General features: G+C 57.4%; 1 protein-coding gene across 1 annotated transcript; it reads left to right on the top strand.

Moving 5' to 3' along the window:
- Positions 1-1,250: 1,250 nt before the first annotated feature.
- LOC114809036 (integrin alpha-D-like) lies at positions 1,251-16,987 on the top strand. Its single transcript, XM_029057668.2, has 30 exons — positions 1,251-1,404; positions 2,035-2,140; positions 3,051-3,154; positions 4,427-4,497; positions 4,659-4,773; positions 6,131-6,261; positions 6,400-6,545; positions 7,253-7,406; positions 7,918-8,068; positions 8,341-8,414; positions 8,631-8,760; positions 9,184-9,326; positions 10,022-10,162; positions 10,238-10,447; positions 10,821-10,951; positions 11,059-11,216; positions 11,636-11,796; positions 12,429-12,560; positions 12,694-12,767; positions 13,290-13,431; positions 13,513-13,614; positions 13,750-13,829; positions 13,955-14,038; positions 14,525-14,603; positions 14,787-14,894; positions 15,298-15,381; positions 15,863-15,976; positions 16,147-16,248; positions 16,516-16,626; positions 16,823-16,987. Exons 1-30 carry the CDS (start codon positions 1,374-1,376, stop codon positions 16,910-16,912), a joined length of 3,459 nt encoding a protein of 1,152 aa, XP_028913501.1. The 5' UTR covers positions 1,251-1,373; the 3' UTR covers positions 16,913-16,987.
- The last annotated feature ends 2,933 nt before the right edge of the window (positions 16,988-19,920 follow it).

The raw sequence follows: 19,920 nt of genomic DNA, 5'->3' as shown, positions 1-19,920 counted from the left end.
TCATCAACTTCTCTCATCAGAGGTATCTATCAAGGAGTCACCCAGTGCCAAGCATAACACCAAAAGCCGGCTAGACCATAGCAACCCAAGGCAGGCCCACAGTGTCTACCTTCAGGGCCCTTATTCCATTCCAGTGTTAGCGGGAAAACTCCAGAACATAGAAGGGCCTCGGGGTCACAGCCCTTGTGCAGGAGCAGTAACCCGGAACGCTGTGCAGGAGTGGGGTTAGACCGACGAACTGACACGCTGGGCAGGAACAGGGTTAGTGCAGCAGCACGGCGGGCTGTGCGGGAGTGGGTTTAGAGCCCTAACCCAGCACGCTGTGCAGAAGTGGGGTTAGAGCAGTAACCGAGCTAACCAAGCATGCTGCGCAGGAGTGGGGTTAGAGCCATAACCAGCAACTGCAGTGGAGGGAGTTTAGAGCAGTAACCCAGCACGCGGTGCAGGAGTGGAGTTAGAGCAGTAACCTGACATGCTGGGCAGGAGCGGGGTTAGAGCAGTAGAACAGCCGGCTGTGCAGGTGGTCGGTTTGATCAGTAAACCAGAGGGAAAGAAAGAGGTGGGAAGACGCTCCAACGGCGAGAGAGAAAAAAAAAGGTTGTCCTCACATTTATATTTTATTCTTCCTTATGGTCTGACCTCCCCTACTTATACCGTTAGCCTCCTGCGACCATGTTTTTCAAGATTTTCTTGTAATTACCCCTGTGCTTAGTAGAGTCCCTTGCCCATCACAGAAAGCAGCCTGGCCTAGTGGAAAGAGCACCGGCCTGGGAGTCAGAGGACCCGGGTTCTAATTCGAGCTCTATCTGGTGTCTGCTTGGTGGTCTTGAGCAAATCACTCAACTTCCCTGTGCCTCAGTCACCTAATTTGTAAAATGGAGATTCATTCCTAGCTCCTTCCACTTAGTCTGGACATTCCATATGGGATAGAGACCGTGTCCAATCTGATTAACTTGCACCTACCCCAGAACTTAGAGCAGTGCTTGAAAAATAGTGTTTAACAAGTATCATAATTATAATTAAGTGTTTAACAAAAACTATTACAAAGAAGGAGACCGAAAAGAGTGGACTCCATAACAGAGCCTTTGAATAACCCCAGGTGGCACGTGGGAGGGCTGGGGCAGCCACACAGGGGGGAGAAGGTGGTGAGAGGGTGGCGGGACCTTGGGGGCTGGGGAGGAAGCTGTTTTCACACCCCTCTGAGGTTAGCTTTCGCTCCCGCCCCCACCTTTAACTAATCTAGACTTACCTCCCTGGCTACTGGTCGCCAGTCCGGTCCACTTCTCGTTCCACTGTTATCCAACCACGGGGCCCCAGTCCAGCGACTCTCTTGACGAAGTCCCGGACCTCGAGTGTCCCCAGGTGGTCCTGCTATGGACACCGGGGTGCTACTCCTGCTGACTGGTGAGTCAGGATGCGGAAAAGTGGGGGGAAGGCTGGAGAGGCATTCAGGGGTGAGGGTGGGGCCTGGGGATAGTGGGCAAGAGGGAGGACAGTCACCTGAGCTCTAGACCAGTGCTTGGAGAGGCCGCGTGGGAGCCAGGATAGCTGGAGTACGTGACAGGAGAGAGCTGGAGTTGGGATCAGGACACCCTGGGAGGCAAAGGAAAGGTTTTGAGCAGTTTGGAAGGAGGAGTGAGAAGAGATGGATCGTCTAGGAGGAGGTGGGATTTCAGAAATTAGGGCAGCTGAATCCCAGTTGTCCCATCGCCTGGCCTAGAGGATCCCGTCGAGTCCCTCACCGTTGAGGGGGTGGTGAGGAGGGAGCGGGCAAAGCGGGGAGGGAAGCCATTCACTGACTGATGGGGGATGGGAGTTTCTTCTCTCAGCCAAGGTACGGATGGGGCGGGATGTCTCTGTCCATGTTGTGGAGTGGGAGAGTTTCAAGGTGAAGTCAGGGCTGGAGGACCTGTGTCCGGGGACCTAGAGGGGCTTGGGGGCAGGACGGGTGGGCTCTGCGGATTGAGCGGTCCCTGACAGAGAGATCCATGGACCAGGTGGTCACCACTGCTCTCCTTCCTCCGCCTTCTTCAGGTCTGGCCTTTTGCTGTGGATTCAACCTGGAAACGGAAAACCCTATGACTTTCCAGATGGGTGGAGCTGGGTTTGGCCAGAGTGTGGTCCAGTTCCAGGGTTCACAGTAAGGCTCCGTGTCCATCTGTCCTGTGGAGACCCCTTTCTCCCCTTCCCCTTCCCTCCTCTTCTCACCTCAATCTTTCAGTCTTCCTCTCTGCATCCAACCCAATTTTCTTGTACAGTGCCTGACATATAAGCACTAAGCAGATACCACGATTATTATTATTATTATTGTTATTATGAGCCCCTGATCTCTGCTGTTTTCTCCATTTTGGATTTCTCTGGACCCCGTGGGCTCAGAAGTCCCTAACGATGATGAGGCTCTGAATTCTCATAGGGGCCTCAGTGGCGGTGCCCTTGCGGCTTTCCTGACTGGACCGCCCCCAGCCCCCTCAGCCTCTCACGGGCCTGGTCCGAGCCTGTCCTTGGCCTGCCCAGCACAGAATGTGGACTGCCCAAAGGCCACCAACCAGCTCTTCATTGGGCTTCCGGCTCCCTCCCGGGTGTGGGGCACTAACCGGGATGTGCAAACGGACCCAGCGTGCAGCCAGGCTGATCCCCTGCGGTTGGCAAAAAGGGCTCACTGCACTGTCCCGCCCTTAGGTTTGAGTTGGTGTGAAGGATAGAGAACTGGAGCTCTGCCCATCCCAGGCCCAGACCTATTGTTCGGACAGCCTCTGGTCCAAGCTCGAGGGTCACAGCGGTGCCAGGGAGGGAATCGGCTGGTCAGGACCAGGCAAGGCGGCTGGTCATCCTGCCCCACTAGGGATGGGGGTATCGAGGATCCACCCCCACCCACCTCCTCCGACTCCGCTGGAGGAGATCAAGGGAGCACTGAGCATTACAGCTCGCTCCATCTTGGTTTTGCACTGCAATTCCACTTTCGCAGCCCTCCTGGTGGTCGTCCCTCCTCCCCCGCCCCCTGCCATCGGGCAGTTCCCCACTCCTGGATTTTCCCATCTGTGGTTTCCCAGGCTGGTGGTGGCAGACCCGCTGGAGAGGGAATCAGCGGCGACCACAGGACGACTATACAAGTGTGACTACGGCACCGGGAGATGCACTCCCATCCTCCTGCAGCGTGAGCACCGTCCCTCCCCGATCCCCACTCTCCAACTCCCTAGTGGAGGGCCCCATCCCTGGGAAAGTCAGCTGTTCCTTCTCTGGACTGACTCCCGGGCCTCTTCCACTCCAACCTTTTACTCCCTGATCCGAGCGGCCAGGTATCCCGTCGCTTACCCCCAGCCCTCTGCCACGGATGCTGCTCCTCTCCCAGAATTCAGACCCCAGGCCCTCACCCCATCCTGGAGCCTAGATTCATTGATTCATTCAATAGTATTTACTGAGTGCTTACTATGTGCAGAGCACTGTACTAAGTGCTTGGAAAGTACAAATCGGTAACAGATACAGACAGTCCCTGCCCTTTGATGGGCTTACAGTCTAATCGGGGGAGACAGACAAAAACAATAGCAATAAATAGAATCAAGGGGATGAACATCTCATATAAACAATAACAAATAAATAGAAGTAAGGTGATGTATATCTCATTAACAAAATAATAGAATCAAGGTGATGTACAACTCATTAACGGAATAAATAGGGTAATGAAAATATATACAGTTGAGCGGATGAGTACAGTGCTGAGGGGAGGGGAAGGGAGAGGGGGAGGAGCAGAGGGTAAGGGGGGAAAAGAGGGCTTAGCTGAGGGAAGGTGAAGCGGCGGGTAGAGGGGGAGCAGAGGAAGCAGTAGGGAAAAGGGGGAGCTCAGTCTGGGAAGACCTCTTGAGGAGGTGAGCTCTAAGTAGGGTTTTGAAGAGGGGAAGAGAATTAATTTGGCGGAGGTGAGGAGGGAGGGCGTTCCAGGACCGCGGGAGGACGTGGCCCGGGGGTCGACGGCGGGATAGGAGAGATCGGGGGACGGCGAGGAGGTGGGCGGCGGAGGAGCGGAGCGTGCGGGGTGGGCGGTAGAAAGAGAGAAGGGAGGAGAGGTAGGAGGGAGCAAGGTGATGGAGAGTCTAGAAGCCTAGAGTGAGAAGTTTCTGTTTCGTGCGGAGGTTGATAGGCAACCACTGGAGGTTTTTAAGAAGGGGAGTGACATGCCCAGAGCGTTTCTGCAGGAAGATGAGCCGGGCGGCAGAGTGAAGAATAGACTGGAGCGGGTAGAGAGAGGAGGAAGGGAGATCAGAGAGAATAATAATCCAGCCGGGATATTACGAGAGCCGGGATATCACGAGAGTAAGATAGCCGTTTGGGTGGAGAGGAGAGGGTGGATCTGCTGTGTGTCCCAGGCAGGGTCTCTGCCCCCTCCTGTATATGTGTGTGTGTGTGACCCCGTGCGTGTGTCTTCCCTCAGCCCCCGCAGAGGCAGTGAACATGTCCCTGGGTCTCTCCCTGGCTGCCCGTTCCAAGTCTACACAGCTCCTGGTCAGTTCGTGGGAGCCGGTGGGCGGCCGAGAGTTGGGAGAAGGAAGGGACCTGGGTTCTGGTGGCAGGGTGGGGCCGGACCAGGCCGGGATTTGGGGGCAGGATGGGCAGAATAGGCAGATCCCCGGAGAGGTGTTTCCTGATTGGCCCTGCTCCTCCAGGCTTGCGGCCCCACGGTGCACCGAGCCTGTGGGAAGAACACCTATCTGAATGGTTTCTGCTTCCTGCTGAGCTCGAACCTGCTCCTGAAGAAGCAGATCCCCGAAGCCCTGCAGGGTGAGTCTACTAGCCTCATGGTCGCTGCCAAAGAAGAATGCAAGGGGCCACAGGGCCCTTCACTGCAACCAGAGCACGGAGAAACCCAGTCCTGCCCTGGAGGAGTTTCTGTTCTAAAAGCCCCGAGTCCCCGGAGATAATGAGGGAGGCAGGGAAGGAGGGAAAAGGGCCCGGGGGGGGGAGTGAGGAGCTTGTATTCTGGTGGGAGGATCTTCCTGGGAACGGCATGGGGGCATCCCCTCTCTTCTCTCCCTCTGCTCCTTCTCTCCTCTTTCTCCCCTTTTCTTTCTCTCCTCTCTTTCTCCCTCCCCCTTCTCCCTTTCTCTCCTCTCTCTCCATCTCCCCCCCTCCACCCCCTTTCTCTCCTCTCTTTTTCTTCCTCCCCACTCTTCTTTCCCTCTCTACTCTCTCCTTCTCTCCCTCCTCTCTCCCTTCTTTCTCTCCTCTTTTTCTCTCCCCCCATCTCCTCTCTCTCTCTCTTCTCCCCCTCCCCCTTCTCTCTCTCTTCCAGTGGAAAGAGCCCGGGCTTGGGAGGTCGTGGATTCTAATGCCGGCTCTGCCACTTGTCAGCTATGTGATCTTGGGCAAGGCACTTGACTTCTCTGAGCCTCAGTTTCCTCATCTAATAATAATAATAATGTCGGTATTTGTTAAGCGCTTACTATGTGCAGAGCACTGTTCTAAGCGCTGGGGTAGACACAGGGGAATCAGGTTGTCCCACGTGGGGCTCACAGTCTTCATCCCCATTTTACAGATGAGGGAACTGAGGCACAGAGAAGTTAAGTGACTTGCCCACAGTCACACAGCTGACAAGTGGCAGAGCTGGAATTCGAACTCATGAGCCCTGACTCCAAAGCCCGTACTCTTTCCACTGCGCCACGCTGCTTCTCTGCAAAATGGGGATTGAGACTGTAAGCCCCACATGGGAAAACCTGATTACCTTGCAATCAGAACAGTGCTTGGCGCATAGTAAGCCCTTAACAAATGCCATCATTATTATTCTATTCTTGGGAACTGAAGCAGGGGAGTATGAGGTTCCAGCAAGAAAAGGGCCCGGTGGGGTGTTGGGGGGAGATGTTTCTGTTGGCGCCCGGGGTCCCGTGTTCCAGTGGGGTTTGGGAGCCGGATGGCTGGAGGTTTGGGAGAATCCTGAACTGTGGTAGGGAGATGAAAGGGACGGTGGCTGTGTTTTGGATGGGGAGGAGACAGGGTGTTCCGAGAGGAAGACAGGCCGGGTCAGGATAGCACAAGAAGGGAAGGTGTGGGGAAGCAGCCGACGGACTCAACTCTCTAGAACCGAAGGGCCGCTCCGAGGACCGCCACTCAAACCTCTCTCTCTACATTCGCTCTTTCCCAGACTGCCCGAAGCAAGAGAGCGACGTGGCCTTCCTCATCGATGGCTCTGGCAGCATCGCCCCCAGAGATTTTGAACAGATGAAGCGGTTTATCCGTGCTGTGTTGGACCGATTCCAGGGAACCAGCACTCTGGTGAAGGCCGAGGGCCAGGGGCCGTCGTGGAGTGGGGGGAAGCCGGGAGAGCGGGAAGAGAGGGGGGCCTGCGGCTGGTGTTTCTCTTCGTGCCCGAAGGGAACAGGGGAGATGGCGGACATTCCTCTCTTCCCGCAGTTCGCTCTGATGCAGTTCTCCAACATGTTCCGGACTCATTTCACCTTCGATGATTTCAAGAAAAACTCGAACCCAGAAGACCTGATCAATCCAATTTCGCGGCTGACTGGTCTGACGTACACTGCCTCTGGCATCAAGAGAGTGGTGTACGTTTCCTCCTGGGGGGCTCTGCGGCCTCCTAGCAGTCTGGGTCTGCGGTCGCTTTCCGTATCCTACCTTTTATGTCCCAAGAGCCCCTCGGACGTAGGACGCGACAATAGGCCTCTGCTTTGGGTCCAGAACAGAGACCGACGGGAAGGTGCGAAGGGCTGACAGGCAGGGTCCCAGAGGAGCCCACCTTCCCCAGGGGAGTCCCAGCTGGCCCGCCCATCCCAGATCTCCCCATCTTCCCCAGGGTGGCCTCAGATCACAGTGTCCCACCCTCCAGAGCCGAGAGCAAATTGTCTGTGGATGGAGGCAGGTAGAAGTAATTAGTCCAAACGTTGGCTGGGCCTCAGCTTCCTACTGGGGGCCACCTCTCCCTCCCCAGGGTGATCTCTGGCTCAGTGCTGGATCTGTCTGTCCCCGGGTCGCCCCAAGAACCAGCTGGGGAGCCTAGCCTGGGATTCATCGTTGGCTAGCGACCCTGGATCTCAATCGCTCCTGAACGAGGCGCTGGTGGCCACCTAGACAGTGAGAAGACACTCGGGCCCCTGACCACGATGTGCTCAGCTCAGCTGGTCTGGGCTACGGCCCGCCGAGCCCGTGGCGGCCGGCGCCGAGGACCGGCAAGGCCCAGCGTGGATCTCCCTCTGCACTCCCTTATCTGATATAGGCAGCTACCCCAGAGACTCTCTCACTTCCTCCCCAACAGGGAACAACTCTTCAGCCAGTCACAGGGAGCCCGGAAAGATGCCAACAAGATCCTTATTGTCATCACCGATGGGCAGAAATATAAAGATCCCCTGGATTACAGCGGTACCATTCCCCTGGCCGAAGCCGCGGGGATCATCCGCTATGCAATCGGGGTAAGGAACCCCCCCCTGGATGGGAGACGCTCTCCTCTTCCTTCCCTGCTCTTCCCTCTACCCCCCACATACAGAAAGCCTTCTCCTTTGTCACTTTTCCACCCTTCCAACTCTAGTTCAGGCACAAGAACCTTCTGCTGCTTCAGTAATAATAATAATAACAATAATTATGGTATCTGTCAAATGCTTACTATGTGTCAAGCATTGTTCTAAGGGCTGGGGTAGCTACAACATAATCAGGTTGGACACAGTCCCTGTCCCACACGGGGCTCCCAGTCTTAATCTCCATTTTTCAGATGAGGTAACTGAGGCACAGAAAAATGATTTGCCCAAGGTCACACAGTGGATAAGTGGCGGAGCCGGAGCTAGAACCCACATCCCCTGCCTCTCATACCCGTGCTCTTACCACTAGGCCATGCTGCTTCTCCTACTCTCCTACTATACACGAGGGTCTCTTCCTCTGGGCTTCTCCCTCCCCTCGGGCCCTGACCCCACTGTGCCCTGCGGACAGGTGGGCACTGCCTTTAGAAAACCCGAGGCCCGGGAGGAGCTGGACAGCATCGCCTCAGATCCGCCCCGAGACCACGTGTTCCAGGTTAACGACTTTGGGGCCCTGGATAACATCCGGAACAAGCTGCAGGAGAAGATCTTTGCCATCGAGGGTAAGCCTAAGCCTGGACCCCCACCCCCAACTGACCCTTTCACCAAAAGGAACCGTCTCCTCCCCAAACCCCAGATCTCTTATGCTGCCTGAGCCCAGCCGCCATGATTCCCAGCACCTGACACTTCCACCCCAGCCTGTGCTCCACCTCCCAGGACTGCACACCCAGAACCCAGGGACCTTATTTTCCCAACCTTTGGCCTCCACTTTCTTGCCGCATGAGCGTGCTGGCCACATTCCTACCCCCAGCCCCAAAGGTCCTTCTCCCCCTAGGAACCCAGACGGGGAGCAGTAGCTCTTTCCAGCACGAGATGTCTCAGGAGGGCTTCAGTGCTCTGCTGACTCCTGTGAGTGGATCCCCCCCAGGCCAGGCTGTGGAGGGTGGGAGGGGTGGGCATAAGCAGGGGAGGGAGGAGGGACATTGGCCGATCCGGGGGTGGGGTTGGGACTCCAGGCTCTCTCCCTGGGGAGGACACGGGTTGGGGCAGGACAACTGGACTGTCGGGGTCAGGGGGGCTCTTCAGTGGCCCTCCCCCTGCAGTACCGACATCTGTTTTCCCGAGGACGGGCCGGTGCTGGGAGCTGTGGGGAGCTTCGATTGGTCTGGTGGGGTGACCCTGTACCCCAGAGCGGGGGACTCATCCTTCATCAACATCTCCCGGGAGAGCGGGGACATGAATGACGCTTATCTGGGTGAGAAGAGCCAGGGATGGCAGCGTTCCCTTATTGGAATAATAATAATAATAATCATATACTCGTTAACCACTTACCGTGTGCCAATCACATGCTAGGTGTTGGAGTAGATAGAAGATAATCAGACTGGACACGACCCCCCGTCCCACAAGAGTCTAAGAGTCAGGGAGAAGGATTAAAACCCCATTTTACAGATGAGGTATCTGACGCCCAGAAAAGTTAAGTGACTTGCCCAAGGTCACACAGCAGACGAGTGGTGGAATCAGGATTAGGATCCGGGTCCTCTGAGTCCCAGGTTCGTGTCCTTTCCACTAGACGAGTGGGGGTCGGGAGGAAGCGCAGTCTCCGTGAGAGGAGGGAGCTGCACGGGAGGAGACTCCCAAACCGGCCAGGACCACGTGCCAGCGACCTTCATCCCTTCAGGTTATTCCGCTGACGTGGCCACTCAGAAAGGGATTCAGGGCCTGGTCCTTGGGGCTCCCCGGTACCAACACACGGGGAAAGTGGTGATGTTCAGGAAGGTCACCAGGAGCTGGAATCAGTGGGCCGAGGTCACAGGGGCACAGGTGAGTGATGATGAGGGAACGGGTGGGGATTCATTCATTCATTTATTCAATTCAATCATATTTATTGAGTGCTTACTGTGTGCAGAGCACTGTACTGAGCCCTTGGGAAAGTACAATACAGTAATAAGGAGAGACAATCCCTGCCCACAGTGAGCTTACAGTCTAGAGGCAGGGAGGCATCAGTATGAGTAAACAGACATCAATACAAATAAATAAAATTACAGATATATACATAAGTGCTGTGGGGCGGGGAGGGAGGGAAGAGCAAAGGGAGCGAGTTAGGAAGATGCAGAAGGGAGTGGGAGATGAGGAAAAGTGGGTGTGAGTCTGGGAAGGCCTCTTGGAGAGATGTCCCTTCAATAAGGCTTTGAAGGGGAGGAGAGTAACTGTCTGGCGGATTTGAGGAGGGAGGGCATGAGTAGAGCGAGGACACTCTGGTCCAGCCGGTCCAGGCCTCCCCTGGAGACACCCCCCCGCCACCGGACCCCACACGATCTTTCCCTGGTCCCTTGTTCTTGGTCCCCGGGGGCCATCCCGGGATCTTTCCCCGCGGCCCCCGAATCCCAATCCCGCCTCTGTCCCCACCTCCATCCCCGCCGAGTGGGAACCCCAGGCCTAGGCCTCCGCCCGGGCAATGCTGCCCACGGCCCTGGAAGGGTATGTCCCCGTGAGCCAGCCTCCGCCCCCTACCACAGATCGGCTCCTATTTCGGGGCGACCGTCTGCACCGTGGACGTGGACAGAGACGGCAGCACGGAGCTGGTCCTCATCGGAGCCCCCCATCACTACGCACAGAATGCAGGGGGGCTCGTGTCGGTCTGCCCTATGCCTCTGCGGGTGAGTGGCTTGGGTGGTCAGGCCAGGGGTGGGAGAGGCCCGAGGCCCGGAGACATTGCGGGTTCTGTCTTGCAGATGGCGGATTGGCGGTGTGAGTCCGTCCTCCGGGGACAGCCTGGGCACCCTCTGGCCCGTTTTGGGGCGGCCCTGGCCGTGATGGGGGACACCAATGGGGACGGGCTGGCGGACGTGGCGGTGGGGGCCCCTGGTGAGGAGGAGAACCGGGGAGCTGTCTACCTGTTTCACGGCCAGGCGCAGGCCCAGATCAACCCCACCTACAGCCAGGTGAGCCCCGACCCCTCCGATCTTTCCCTACTCTGGGGCTTCCGCCCGCAGGGTCTCCTCACCCTCTCTCAGAGGTCCCACCTGCCTCATCACCCTCCATCTCTCCGGTCCCTCCAGCCCACAGGCTTTCCCGCTCGGCCGGTCCCCCGACCTTTCATTCATTCAATCGTATTTATTGAGTTCTTAAAGTGTGCAGAGCACTTATTAGCTTGGAAAGTACAATACGGCAATGAAGAGAGACAATCCCTGCCCACAACAGGCTTACAGTTTAGAGCGGGGGAGACAGATATCAATACAAGTAAACAGGCATCAATATAAACAAATAGACCTCTCTCATCCTTTCCCCTCCCACTTCTCTGTGCATCCCCCCTAGCGGATTGGGGGCTCCCAGATCTCCCCGGGGCTCCGGTACTTCGGACAGGCCCTGAGCGGGGGGCAGGACCTCACCCAGGACGGACTGGTGGACGTGGCCGTGGGCGCCCGCGGCCGGGTGCTGCTACTCAGGTGAGCAAGGTTGTCCCTTTGACTCCGAGAAACCCGGGATCCCGTTTCCCATGACCGAACCCCACCGACCCAGTGGGGGACCCATAAACCCTGCCATTGTCATCCAGGTCCCGACCGGTGCTGAGAGTCGACGTTTCCCTGCGATTCGTGCCCCCGGAGCTGGCGCGGGCCGTGTTTGACTGCGGAGAGCAGATGGTCCCCCGCCGGGAAGCCGGGGAAGTGAGAGTCTGTCTCAATGTCCACAAGAGCTCGCGGGACCAACTGGGTGAGTCAGTGGTGCGGTGTTGAAGGGGAAAGGGACCTGCAGCCACCCAGCGCCCATTGTGCCAGGAGTCCCAGCACCTAATGAGAACGTTCCTCCTCCCCCACAGAGCTTCCCTCCCACCCGCTCAGCTTCCGCTTGAACCGGGGCTGCCTGAATCCCAACCTTGGGGACTCGTCCTTCCTTGGGACCGGCCTCATGCCCTCCAGGCTCTTGTAGGCCTCTGGCTCGGGCCTGGAATGTGGACTCCTCCTTCGTCGGCATGGCCGCTCAACGACCACAGCCAGGTGTCCCCCAGATGTTCGCAGGGCAGGCCCTCGTGTCTCCCGCCCCGCCCCACCCCGCCCGCCTGGCCACTCCCCTATCTTTATCCCCAGGGGGCCCAGCAGTCCTGCCCCCTTTTAATTTTCCAATCCCGCCAGCTCACGCTGCCATCCGGAGTTCTGCGACCTATGACCTGGCCCTGGATCCCGGACGCCTGAGTCCCCGTGCCATCTTTGTCGAGTCCCAGAACTGGACCTTGAGGACGGAGCGAACTGTAGGCCTGGGGGAGAGCTGTGTGTCCATGAAGCTGCTGCTACCGGTGAGATGAGGCCGGGACAACTGGGGAGCAGGGAAGGGGTGGGGGTGGAAGCCACTGTGGTACGGAGCCCTGCGTGGTCTTTGGCCATCCCCCGAGTTCGTGGCCGCAGGGCCCTAGGCCCCAGAGGTCACCGTGACCCCGCTCTAGGACCCCGCCAGGGCTCATTAGCTGGGGACGGTACCGGCCGCGTATGCCGCCGGAGCCTGAGGCCTAGTCTCTCTCCGGCCCAGTGCCCCTGCTCAGACCTAGGACTCAGGAGTCCTGGGATCACTCATTCATTCAGTCGTATTTATTGAGTGCTTACTGCTTGCAGAGCACTGTACTAAGCGCTTGGGAGAATATATTACAACAATAAAAAGACACATTCCCTGCCCACGGTGAGCTCACAGTCTAGAGAATGGGGGTGGAGTGGGGAGGGGAGAGGGTTCCAGCCCGCTTCAGCCACCCCAAGTTCCCACGGCTCAGCCCCGGTCTGGCCAGTTGGGGCCGCGGCAGAACTGGACCGTGAGGCCGCCGGGCCGCTGTTGGGGGAGAAGCCGGGGTAAGGGGCAGGCCCGGGGCAGGGTATTTGGGGTCTGCGGGTCCGCAACGGGGAGGGAGGCCTAGGGTTGTTGAGACCAGGTGTCCCCCAGATGTGTGTGGAGGAGTCGGTGACCCCTATCGTCCTGCGCCTCAACCTCTCGCTGTGGGGCCGGCCCATCGCCTCGTCCGGGCGGCTCCGCCCCGTGCTGGCCGCGGGCTCACAGGACCTGTTCACCGCCTCTGTGAGTCTGGGGAGGGGGCCGGGCCCTGACCCGGACCCTGTGGTCTGGGGGGCGGGACCTGGGGAGAGGGTAGGGGCTGGGGCAGGAGACATGGCTCGGGCCCGGCACTCAGGCTCCTCCCCTTCTCCCGTAGCTCCCATTCGAAAAGAACTGCGGCGCCGACAGCATCTGCCAGGACGACCTCAGTGTCGCCTTCAGTTTCTCCAGGTGACGCCCTGCCCGCCGAGAGTCTGAAGGGCAAGGCTGCAGCCCGGCGGGAATGCCGGCCCACCTCGAGGCCCCGGAGGCCGGGGTCTCTTACAGGTCCACCTGCTCGTGTTAGGACAGGAGCAGGCGGGGCCGCTGTGGGCTTCTGGGCTGATGGACTTGGGAGTCCCCGGATCCCCCACATAGAAATATCTGTGAACCGGACACTGAGGTCGATGACGCTGAACTCAGTCCCCTGGGCTACGGGGAGCCGCTGAGACAAAGACTGCCCGAATCTAGCCAGTCGTGACCCAGGCCTGATCAGCTCAGTCCCGTGGCCCAGTCCTGGGCCCTGGGGCTCTGTCTGTCTGAAGAAGGGTCTCTGGAATCCACGGAGACCCAGACTCATCCATTCCTCTCCCCACACAGCACCTCTCGCTCCCCGTCCTCAAAACCCAAGCTCTCGGGTCCCCATCCCCCGCTCCCATCTGACCCCATCTTCCTCCTGGGGGAACTCCCAGCCCCTTCCTCTCTCCCATGCAGCCAGCAGACCCTGGTGGTGGGGACGTCTCTGGAGCTGAACATCACCGTGACCGTGCGCAACGAGGGCGAGGACTCGTACGGGACCCTGGTCACCTTCTCCTACCCCCCGGGGCTGTCCCACCGCCGGGTCTCCGTGCTCCAGGTGAGTCGGACCGCTCTGTGGGGCGCTGGGCCGGGGGCCTCGCCGTGACCCTCGCTCACCCCCTCTGCTCTGCCCTCCCAGAACCCCCGGCAGCCACGGGCCCCGCGTCTCACCTGCGAATCCGTGCGGCCGAGGAGCAGCAGCTGCAGCATCAGCCATCCCATCTTCCGGGAGGGAGCCGAGGTCAGCAGTGCCGCCCCCACAGCCGCGTCCTCGGGCCCGTCCCCGGCCTCCCCTCCTCACGCTCCCCCCGAGCCCTCCGGTCCGCTCCCCACGGCTCTTTCTCCTCCTCGCCATCTCTCTCTCTTCTCCCACCAGGCCACCTTCCTGGTCACCTTCGACGTCCCGCCCACGGCCGACTTCGGTAGCACTCTCCTCCTCAGCGCCAACGCCACCAGGTGAGCGGCTGGCGGGGCAGAGTCCAGGCTCCCAGCAGCTATTGCGGCCTTCTCGCCCTTTCTTCTGCACCCAAACTCTGCCCCCAGAGCCCTCCCAAACCGACTCTCCTCCTCTCTCCCCACAGCGACAACAACATCCCCAAGACCAGCAGAGCCTTCTTCCAGCACCAGCTGCCCGTCAAATATGGGGTCAACGTGGTCATCAGCAGGTGCCGCCCCCGACCCTTGGCCTCCTGTCAGGCCTCCCATGCCCACTTCGAGGCTCCCCAGGGACACCCTGAATGCTGCCCTCCGAGATCCAACTTTGGGCATAATAGTGTGTGTAGACGTGTATGGGTGTGGGTGACACTGTGGGTGTGTAGATGAAATGTGTCGCTATGTATTGTGAATGTTTGCCAATAGAAGTCATAGTACTAGTATTTATTGGGCACTTATTGCACACACAACCCTGTACTACACATTGTAAAGAAAAAGAAAAACAGGTGCAAATTGAGAGCCCCTGGTCCTCAAAGCGATCTCAATCGAGGAGTGTATGTGGGGGAGAAGGGATTGATGACAGACACATCAAACACTAAGAAAACATAAAAGACTCAAAATAAAGAGAAAAATCTATGGGGTCCTGGGAGGAGAGGAGCAGAATTTCCGGCTCCTCGTGTCTCAGTGTCCTCTCCGTCTCCCCTTCCTTGACCCCGAAGCGGGGAGCAATCCACGGGCTACCTGAACTTCTCGGCGTCGGAGGAGAAGAGCGGCCACGTGCTGCAGCACCAATACCATGTGAGGGGCCCCGGGGGATGACGGGAAAGGCCCAGGGCACCAGGAGTGGGGCGGGCGTGGAGGATCACAGGAAAGGCCTGGGGTCCCAGGCCGACAGGGAGCGCGGGGCAGGGTGGAAGGGCAGGACTCACCAGGCCCGGAGAAGGGAGCGGGAAAGATGAGCCGCGGCCTCTCCCCGACCAGGTGAACAACTTAGGTCTCCGGACCCTCAACGTCACCGTGGCCTTCTGGATCCCCGTGGAGCTGGACGGGCTGCCCGTGTGGACCGAGCCCGAGGTCGTCCCCCTCCAGGTACCCACGGCCCCTGAAACCTTCCTCCCCCTTCACCGGAGGTCGTCATCCCCTAGGGACCCCCGGCCCCGACACCTTCCTTCTCCCGAGCAGGGTGTCGTCACCTCCCAGCCCCTGAAAGCTTATTTCCCCTGCCCTGAAAGCCCACACCCAGACCGGACATCCCCTTCATCCTCCCTCCCTCCCCCCTGATCGGATATTCAACCTCCTTTCTCAGCCGACCCGGATAAGGGCGATGGAGGCTCCCCATCAATCGATCCCTAAGAAGGACGAAGAATTCTTGTCATCTCCCCCCTCATCCCCACCCCTCCCTCTTCCTCAGCCCTGCCCGCACCCCAACTTCCCCCCCGCCATCCTTTGTGGTCTAGAACTTCCCTCTGACAGACTCTCCCCTTCCACCCAGGACGTCCCAGTGCAGTGTGTGAGTGACACAGAAAATCCCCGGGACCCTGGCTTCCGAGCCCTCCTCCAGCAGGGCCCCGACCTGGTGAGGACGTCAGGTCATGTCAGGGGAGGCACAGTGAGGTTTTCCTCGACCCCCACTTCCCCACCTCAATCAGGCACGGCTTCCCGGTTTGCTCACCAAGCCTTGGTAAATGCCTTGGGTCCATTCGGCTTTTTCTCCAGGAGATTTTACCCGTCTTGTCCAAGTTCCCCTCTCACCTTTCTCAGCTGATCCCAGTTCCCCCGTTTCACCATTTTCAGCTGCTCTGAATTTCTTCCCTCAACTTTGCTCTCTTGCTCTGGGGTCTGAATTGAGGCCGCACCTGACCATTAAACCCACATCCCGTCCTCACCCTCTCTGTGAGCCAGGTGGGCTGAGTGGAAGAGTGAGCATTGTGCTCAAGTGCTTAGTACAGTGCTCTGCACACAGTAAGCACTCAAAAAATACAATTGAATGAATTCCCGGATTAGGGCAAGAGCAGCCCCCGACTGTGTCCCTCTGACCCCGCTCTCCCCAACCCTAGAACTGCTCGGTCGCCGTCTGCCGGCTAATCCGCTGCCTCATCACATCCTTTCAAGTCCGAGAGGAGCTCACCTTTACCCTCAAAGGCAACCTCAGCTTCGGCTGGGCAGTCCAGGTAGGTGGGTGGGGGCCTCGGGCCGGGCCCGGAGGGGTCAGCCGCCCTCCCGGGCCTGCCGTCCGGGGCCGTGGCCCGCTCCGCCCCCGAGCCGGCCACGTTCCCTTCCTCCTGGGCTGTGTCCGCGGGGCCCCAGGCCCGGTGGCTCCAGCCCCTCTCCTCTTCGGCAGACGAAGGAGAAGCGGCTGTCGGTTCCGAGTTGGGCCGCTCTGCTCTTTGACACGGAGAGGTACGCTCAGTTTCCTGGCCAGGAGGGATTCCTGACAGCCCAGGTGACTGTGGAGAAGGGGAAGGGAGAGGCCGCTAGGGTCGGGGGAGTGGCCGGCTGGAGGAGGGGGACGGGGGCCAGCGACAGGCCCGGGATCCGGCCGGGCAAAGCGGGAGTATCCGAGGTTGGGGTCGCGGTCGGAAGGAGGCCTGGACTGGGGGGCAGGGAAGCCTGTCGCTGGGAAGGGTAGGCCTGGGCCTTAGCGTTGGACGGGGGCCGGGGCTGGTGCTCGTGGTTCTTTGTGATAGAGACCCTTCCCCCCACGTGCCAGGCGAAGACCGTGGTAGAGCGCTACGAGGTTTACAGTCCCCTCCCCATCATCGTGGGCAGCTCCGTGGGGGGGCTGGTGCTGCTGGCCCTCCTCACTGCCGGCCTGTACAAGGTGAATCCCACTCACCTTCCCACCCTCTCTCTGCCCCCCAACTTGCTCCTGCCCCATCCACGTCTTCACCGCCTTTCCCCAGTCCCCTCTCCCTGACCCTCCCACCCCCTTCTCTCTCTCCACGTGTCCTTTCCTACCGCCTGTGCCCCCCCCATTTTCTTCATCCCCTGCTCCCTGACTCTCTGTCCCTCTTCAGCTTGGATTCTTCAAGCGGCAGTACAAGGACCTGATGACTGAAGAAGCTTCAGCTGCTGGGGAGACCCTCCATGTGCCCCAGCTTGACTAACTGCCCCCCTACCCCGGTCCCCAGCTGGGCCATCGCCCCTCAAGGTCGTTATACTAAATTTGCATTTAAATATCATGCAGCCATTCCTCATCATTTATTCTCTTCTCCTGTTCCTATGGGATTTCCATCTCTTTCCCCTCTTCCACATCATCTCCAATAGTCCTTATCTATTTCGTGCAGAGCTTAGTACTAAGGTCTTGTGAGGGGACAACAAACATCGTTGATATGATCCCTCTCCTCAAAGAGGTGAGAATCAAAGAGCAGAGACCGACACTGAAATCATTAAAGATAGGAAGAAGCAGGAAAAGAGGATTTGTACAAAACAGCGCTTAAACAATAGGGAGCTATGTGTGGTTGTGAGTTCAGTTTCATTGACGACACTGACGTGCTCTGTCGATCAGTCGTATTTACCGAGCCCTGACTGCCCCCAACTAGCTTACGGTCTAGAGGAGGAGGCAGACGTTGATATAAATAATATAAATAAATTACAGATATGGACATACGTGTTCTAGCACTGAGGGAAGGGAGGCTGAAAGGTGTAAATCTAAGTGCAAGGGCGATTCATTCATTCAATCGTATTCATTAAGCGCTTACTGTATGTAGAGCACTGTACTAAGCGTTTGGGAAAGTACAATACGATAACTAACAGTGCCATTTCCAGCTCACAACGAGCTCACAGTCTAAAGTGGGGGAACCGCACATGGATCCAAATAAATAAAATTACGGCTCTATACATAAGAGCTGTGGGGCTGAGGGGGCGGGGAGAGCAAAGGAAGAAAGTCAGGGTGATGCAGAAGGGAGTGGGAGATGAGGAAAAGTGGGGCTTAGTCTGGGAAGGCCACTTGGAGGAGAGGTACCTTCAATAAGGCTTTGAAGGCGGGGAGAGTAAATGTCTGGCGGATGTGAGGAGGGAGGGTGTTCCAGGCCAGAGGCCAGGGGTCGGCGGTGAGACAGGAGAAATCGAGACTAGGCGAGAAGGTTGGCACTAGAGAAGCAAAGTATGCAGCCTGGGTTATAGAAGGAGAGAAGGGAGGTGAGGTAGGAGGGGGCAAGGTGATAGAGTGCTTTAAAGTCAATGGTGAGAAGTTTTTGTTTGATACAGAGGTGGATAGGCAACCACTGGAGATTTTTGAGGAGGGGAGCTGACATGTCCTGAATGTTTTTGTAGAAAGATGATCCCGGCAGTGAGGCGAGGTATGGACTGGAGTGGGAAGAGGCAGGAAGTTGGGAGGTCAGCAAGGAGGCTGGTGCAGTAATCCAGGCGGGATAGGATGAGTGACTGTGTTAATGTTGTGAAGGTGGGACTGACAGGATTTGGTGAAGGATTGAATATGTGGGTTGAATGAGAGAGAGGAGTCAAGGATAACACCAAGGTTACTGGCTTGTGAGACAGGAAGGATGGTGGTGCCAACTACAGTGATGGGAAAGTCAGGGAGAGGACAGGGTTTGGGAGGGAAGGTAAGGAGCTCTGTTTTGGACGTGTTAAGTCTGAAGTGACGGAAGGACATCCAAGTAGAGCGGAAAGGAGTGGGAGAAGAGGAAATGAGAGTTTAGGCAGGGAAGGCCTTTTGGAGGTGATGGGCCTTCAGTATGGCTGTGAAGGTGGGGAGCGTGATTATCTGTCTGATACGAAGAGGGAGGTTGTTCCAGGCCAGAGACGGGATTTGAGAGGGTTCAGCAGCAAGATAAATGAGACCGAGGTACAATGAGAAGGTTAGAAATAAAGAAGTGAAGTGTGTAGGCTGGGTTGTAGTAGGAGAGCAGCAAGGCGAGGAAGGAGGGATCAAGGGGCTTTAAAGCTGCTGGTAAGGAGTTTGTTTCCTGCGGAAATGGATGGGCAGCCACTGGAGGTCCTTTAGGAGTTGGGAGACGTGGACCGAATCTTTTCATAGAAAAATGATCCTGGCAGCAGAGTGAAGTGTGGAAGGGAGTGGGGAAAGACAGGAGGCAGGGAGATCAGCAAGGGGGCTGATGCAGTAATCAAGGCGGTATAGGATAAGTGCTTGGATTAACATGACAACAGTGGATGGAGAGGAAAGGGTGGATTTTAGCGATGGCTTGAAGGTTGTACTGGCAGGATGTGGGGACAGATTGAATATGTAGGTCGAAAGAGAGAGATGAGCCGAGGATAACGGTAAGGTTATGGGCTTATGAGACAGGGAGGTTGGTGGGACTATCTACAATCATGAGAAAGTCAGGGAGAGGACACAGTTTGGGTGGGAAGGTGAGGAGTTCGATTTTGCACACGTTAACTATGAGGTGTTGGCGGGACATCCAGGTGAAGATGTCCTGAAGGCAGGAGGAAATGCGATATTTTAGAGAAGAAGCGAGAACAGGGCTGTAGATGTAGATTTGGAAATCATTCACACAGAGATGGTAGTTGAAGCCATAGGAATGAAGCAGCATGGCTCAGTGGAAAGAGCACGGGCTTGGGAGTCAGAGGTCATGGGTTTGAATCCCGACTCTGCCACGTTTCTGCTGTGTGACTGTGGGCAAGTCACTTAACTTCTCTGTGCCTCAGTTACCTCATCTGTAAAATGGGGATTAAAACTGTGAGCCCCAAGTGGGACAACCTGATCACCCTGTATCTATCCCAGCACTTAGAACAGTGCTCAGCACATAGTAAGCGCTTAACAAATACCAATATTATTAATGAATGAGTACTCCTAAGGCATGGGAGTAGATGGAGAAAAGAAGGGGACCCAGAACTGAACCTTGAGGGACTCCCACAGTTAGGAGGTGGGCAGCGGAGACCCAATCGATGGAGAGAGAGAACCTAGAGAGAGCAGAAATTACTGTGGGATGGCCTCCGGGCGGGCAGATGTGCCTTCAATACAGTTTTGGAAGTGGGAAGGCTTTGAAGATGAAGAGGACTGTGGTCTGGTGAATTTGAAGGGGGAAACAGTGGCAGGCAGGAGGATGTGAACAAGGAAACAGAGGAATGAGAGATGAGAGAGTGGTATGGGAATAGGTTACCTTGAGCGGAACAAAGAGTGTGAGCTGGAGAG

Source organism: Ornithorhynchus anatinus, chromosome 2, assembly GCF_004115215.2.
Source record: "Ornithorhynchus anatinus isolate Pmale09 chromosome 2, mOrnAna1.pri.v4, whole genome shotgun sequence".
Taxonomy (NCBI): Eukaryota; Metazoa; Chordata; class Mammalia; order Monotremata; family Ornithorhynchidae; genus Ornithorhynchus; species Ornithorhynchus anatinus.
The sequence above is the reverse complement of the archived record's forward strand: the minus strand, read 5'-3'. Positions and strand labels throughout refer to the sequence as shown.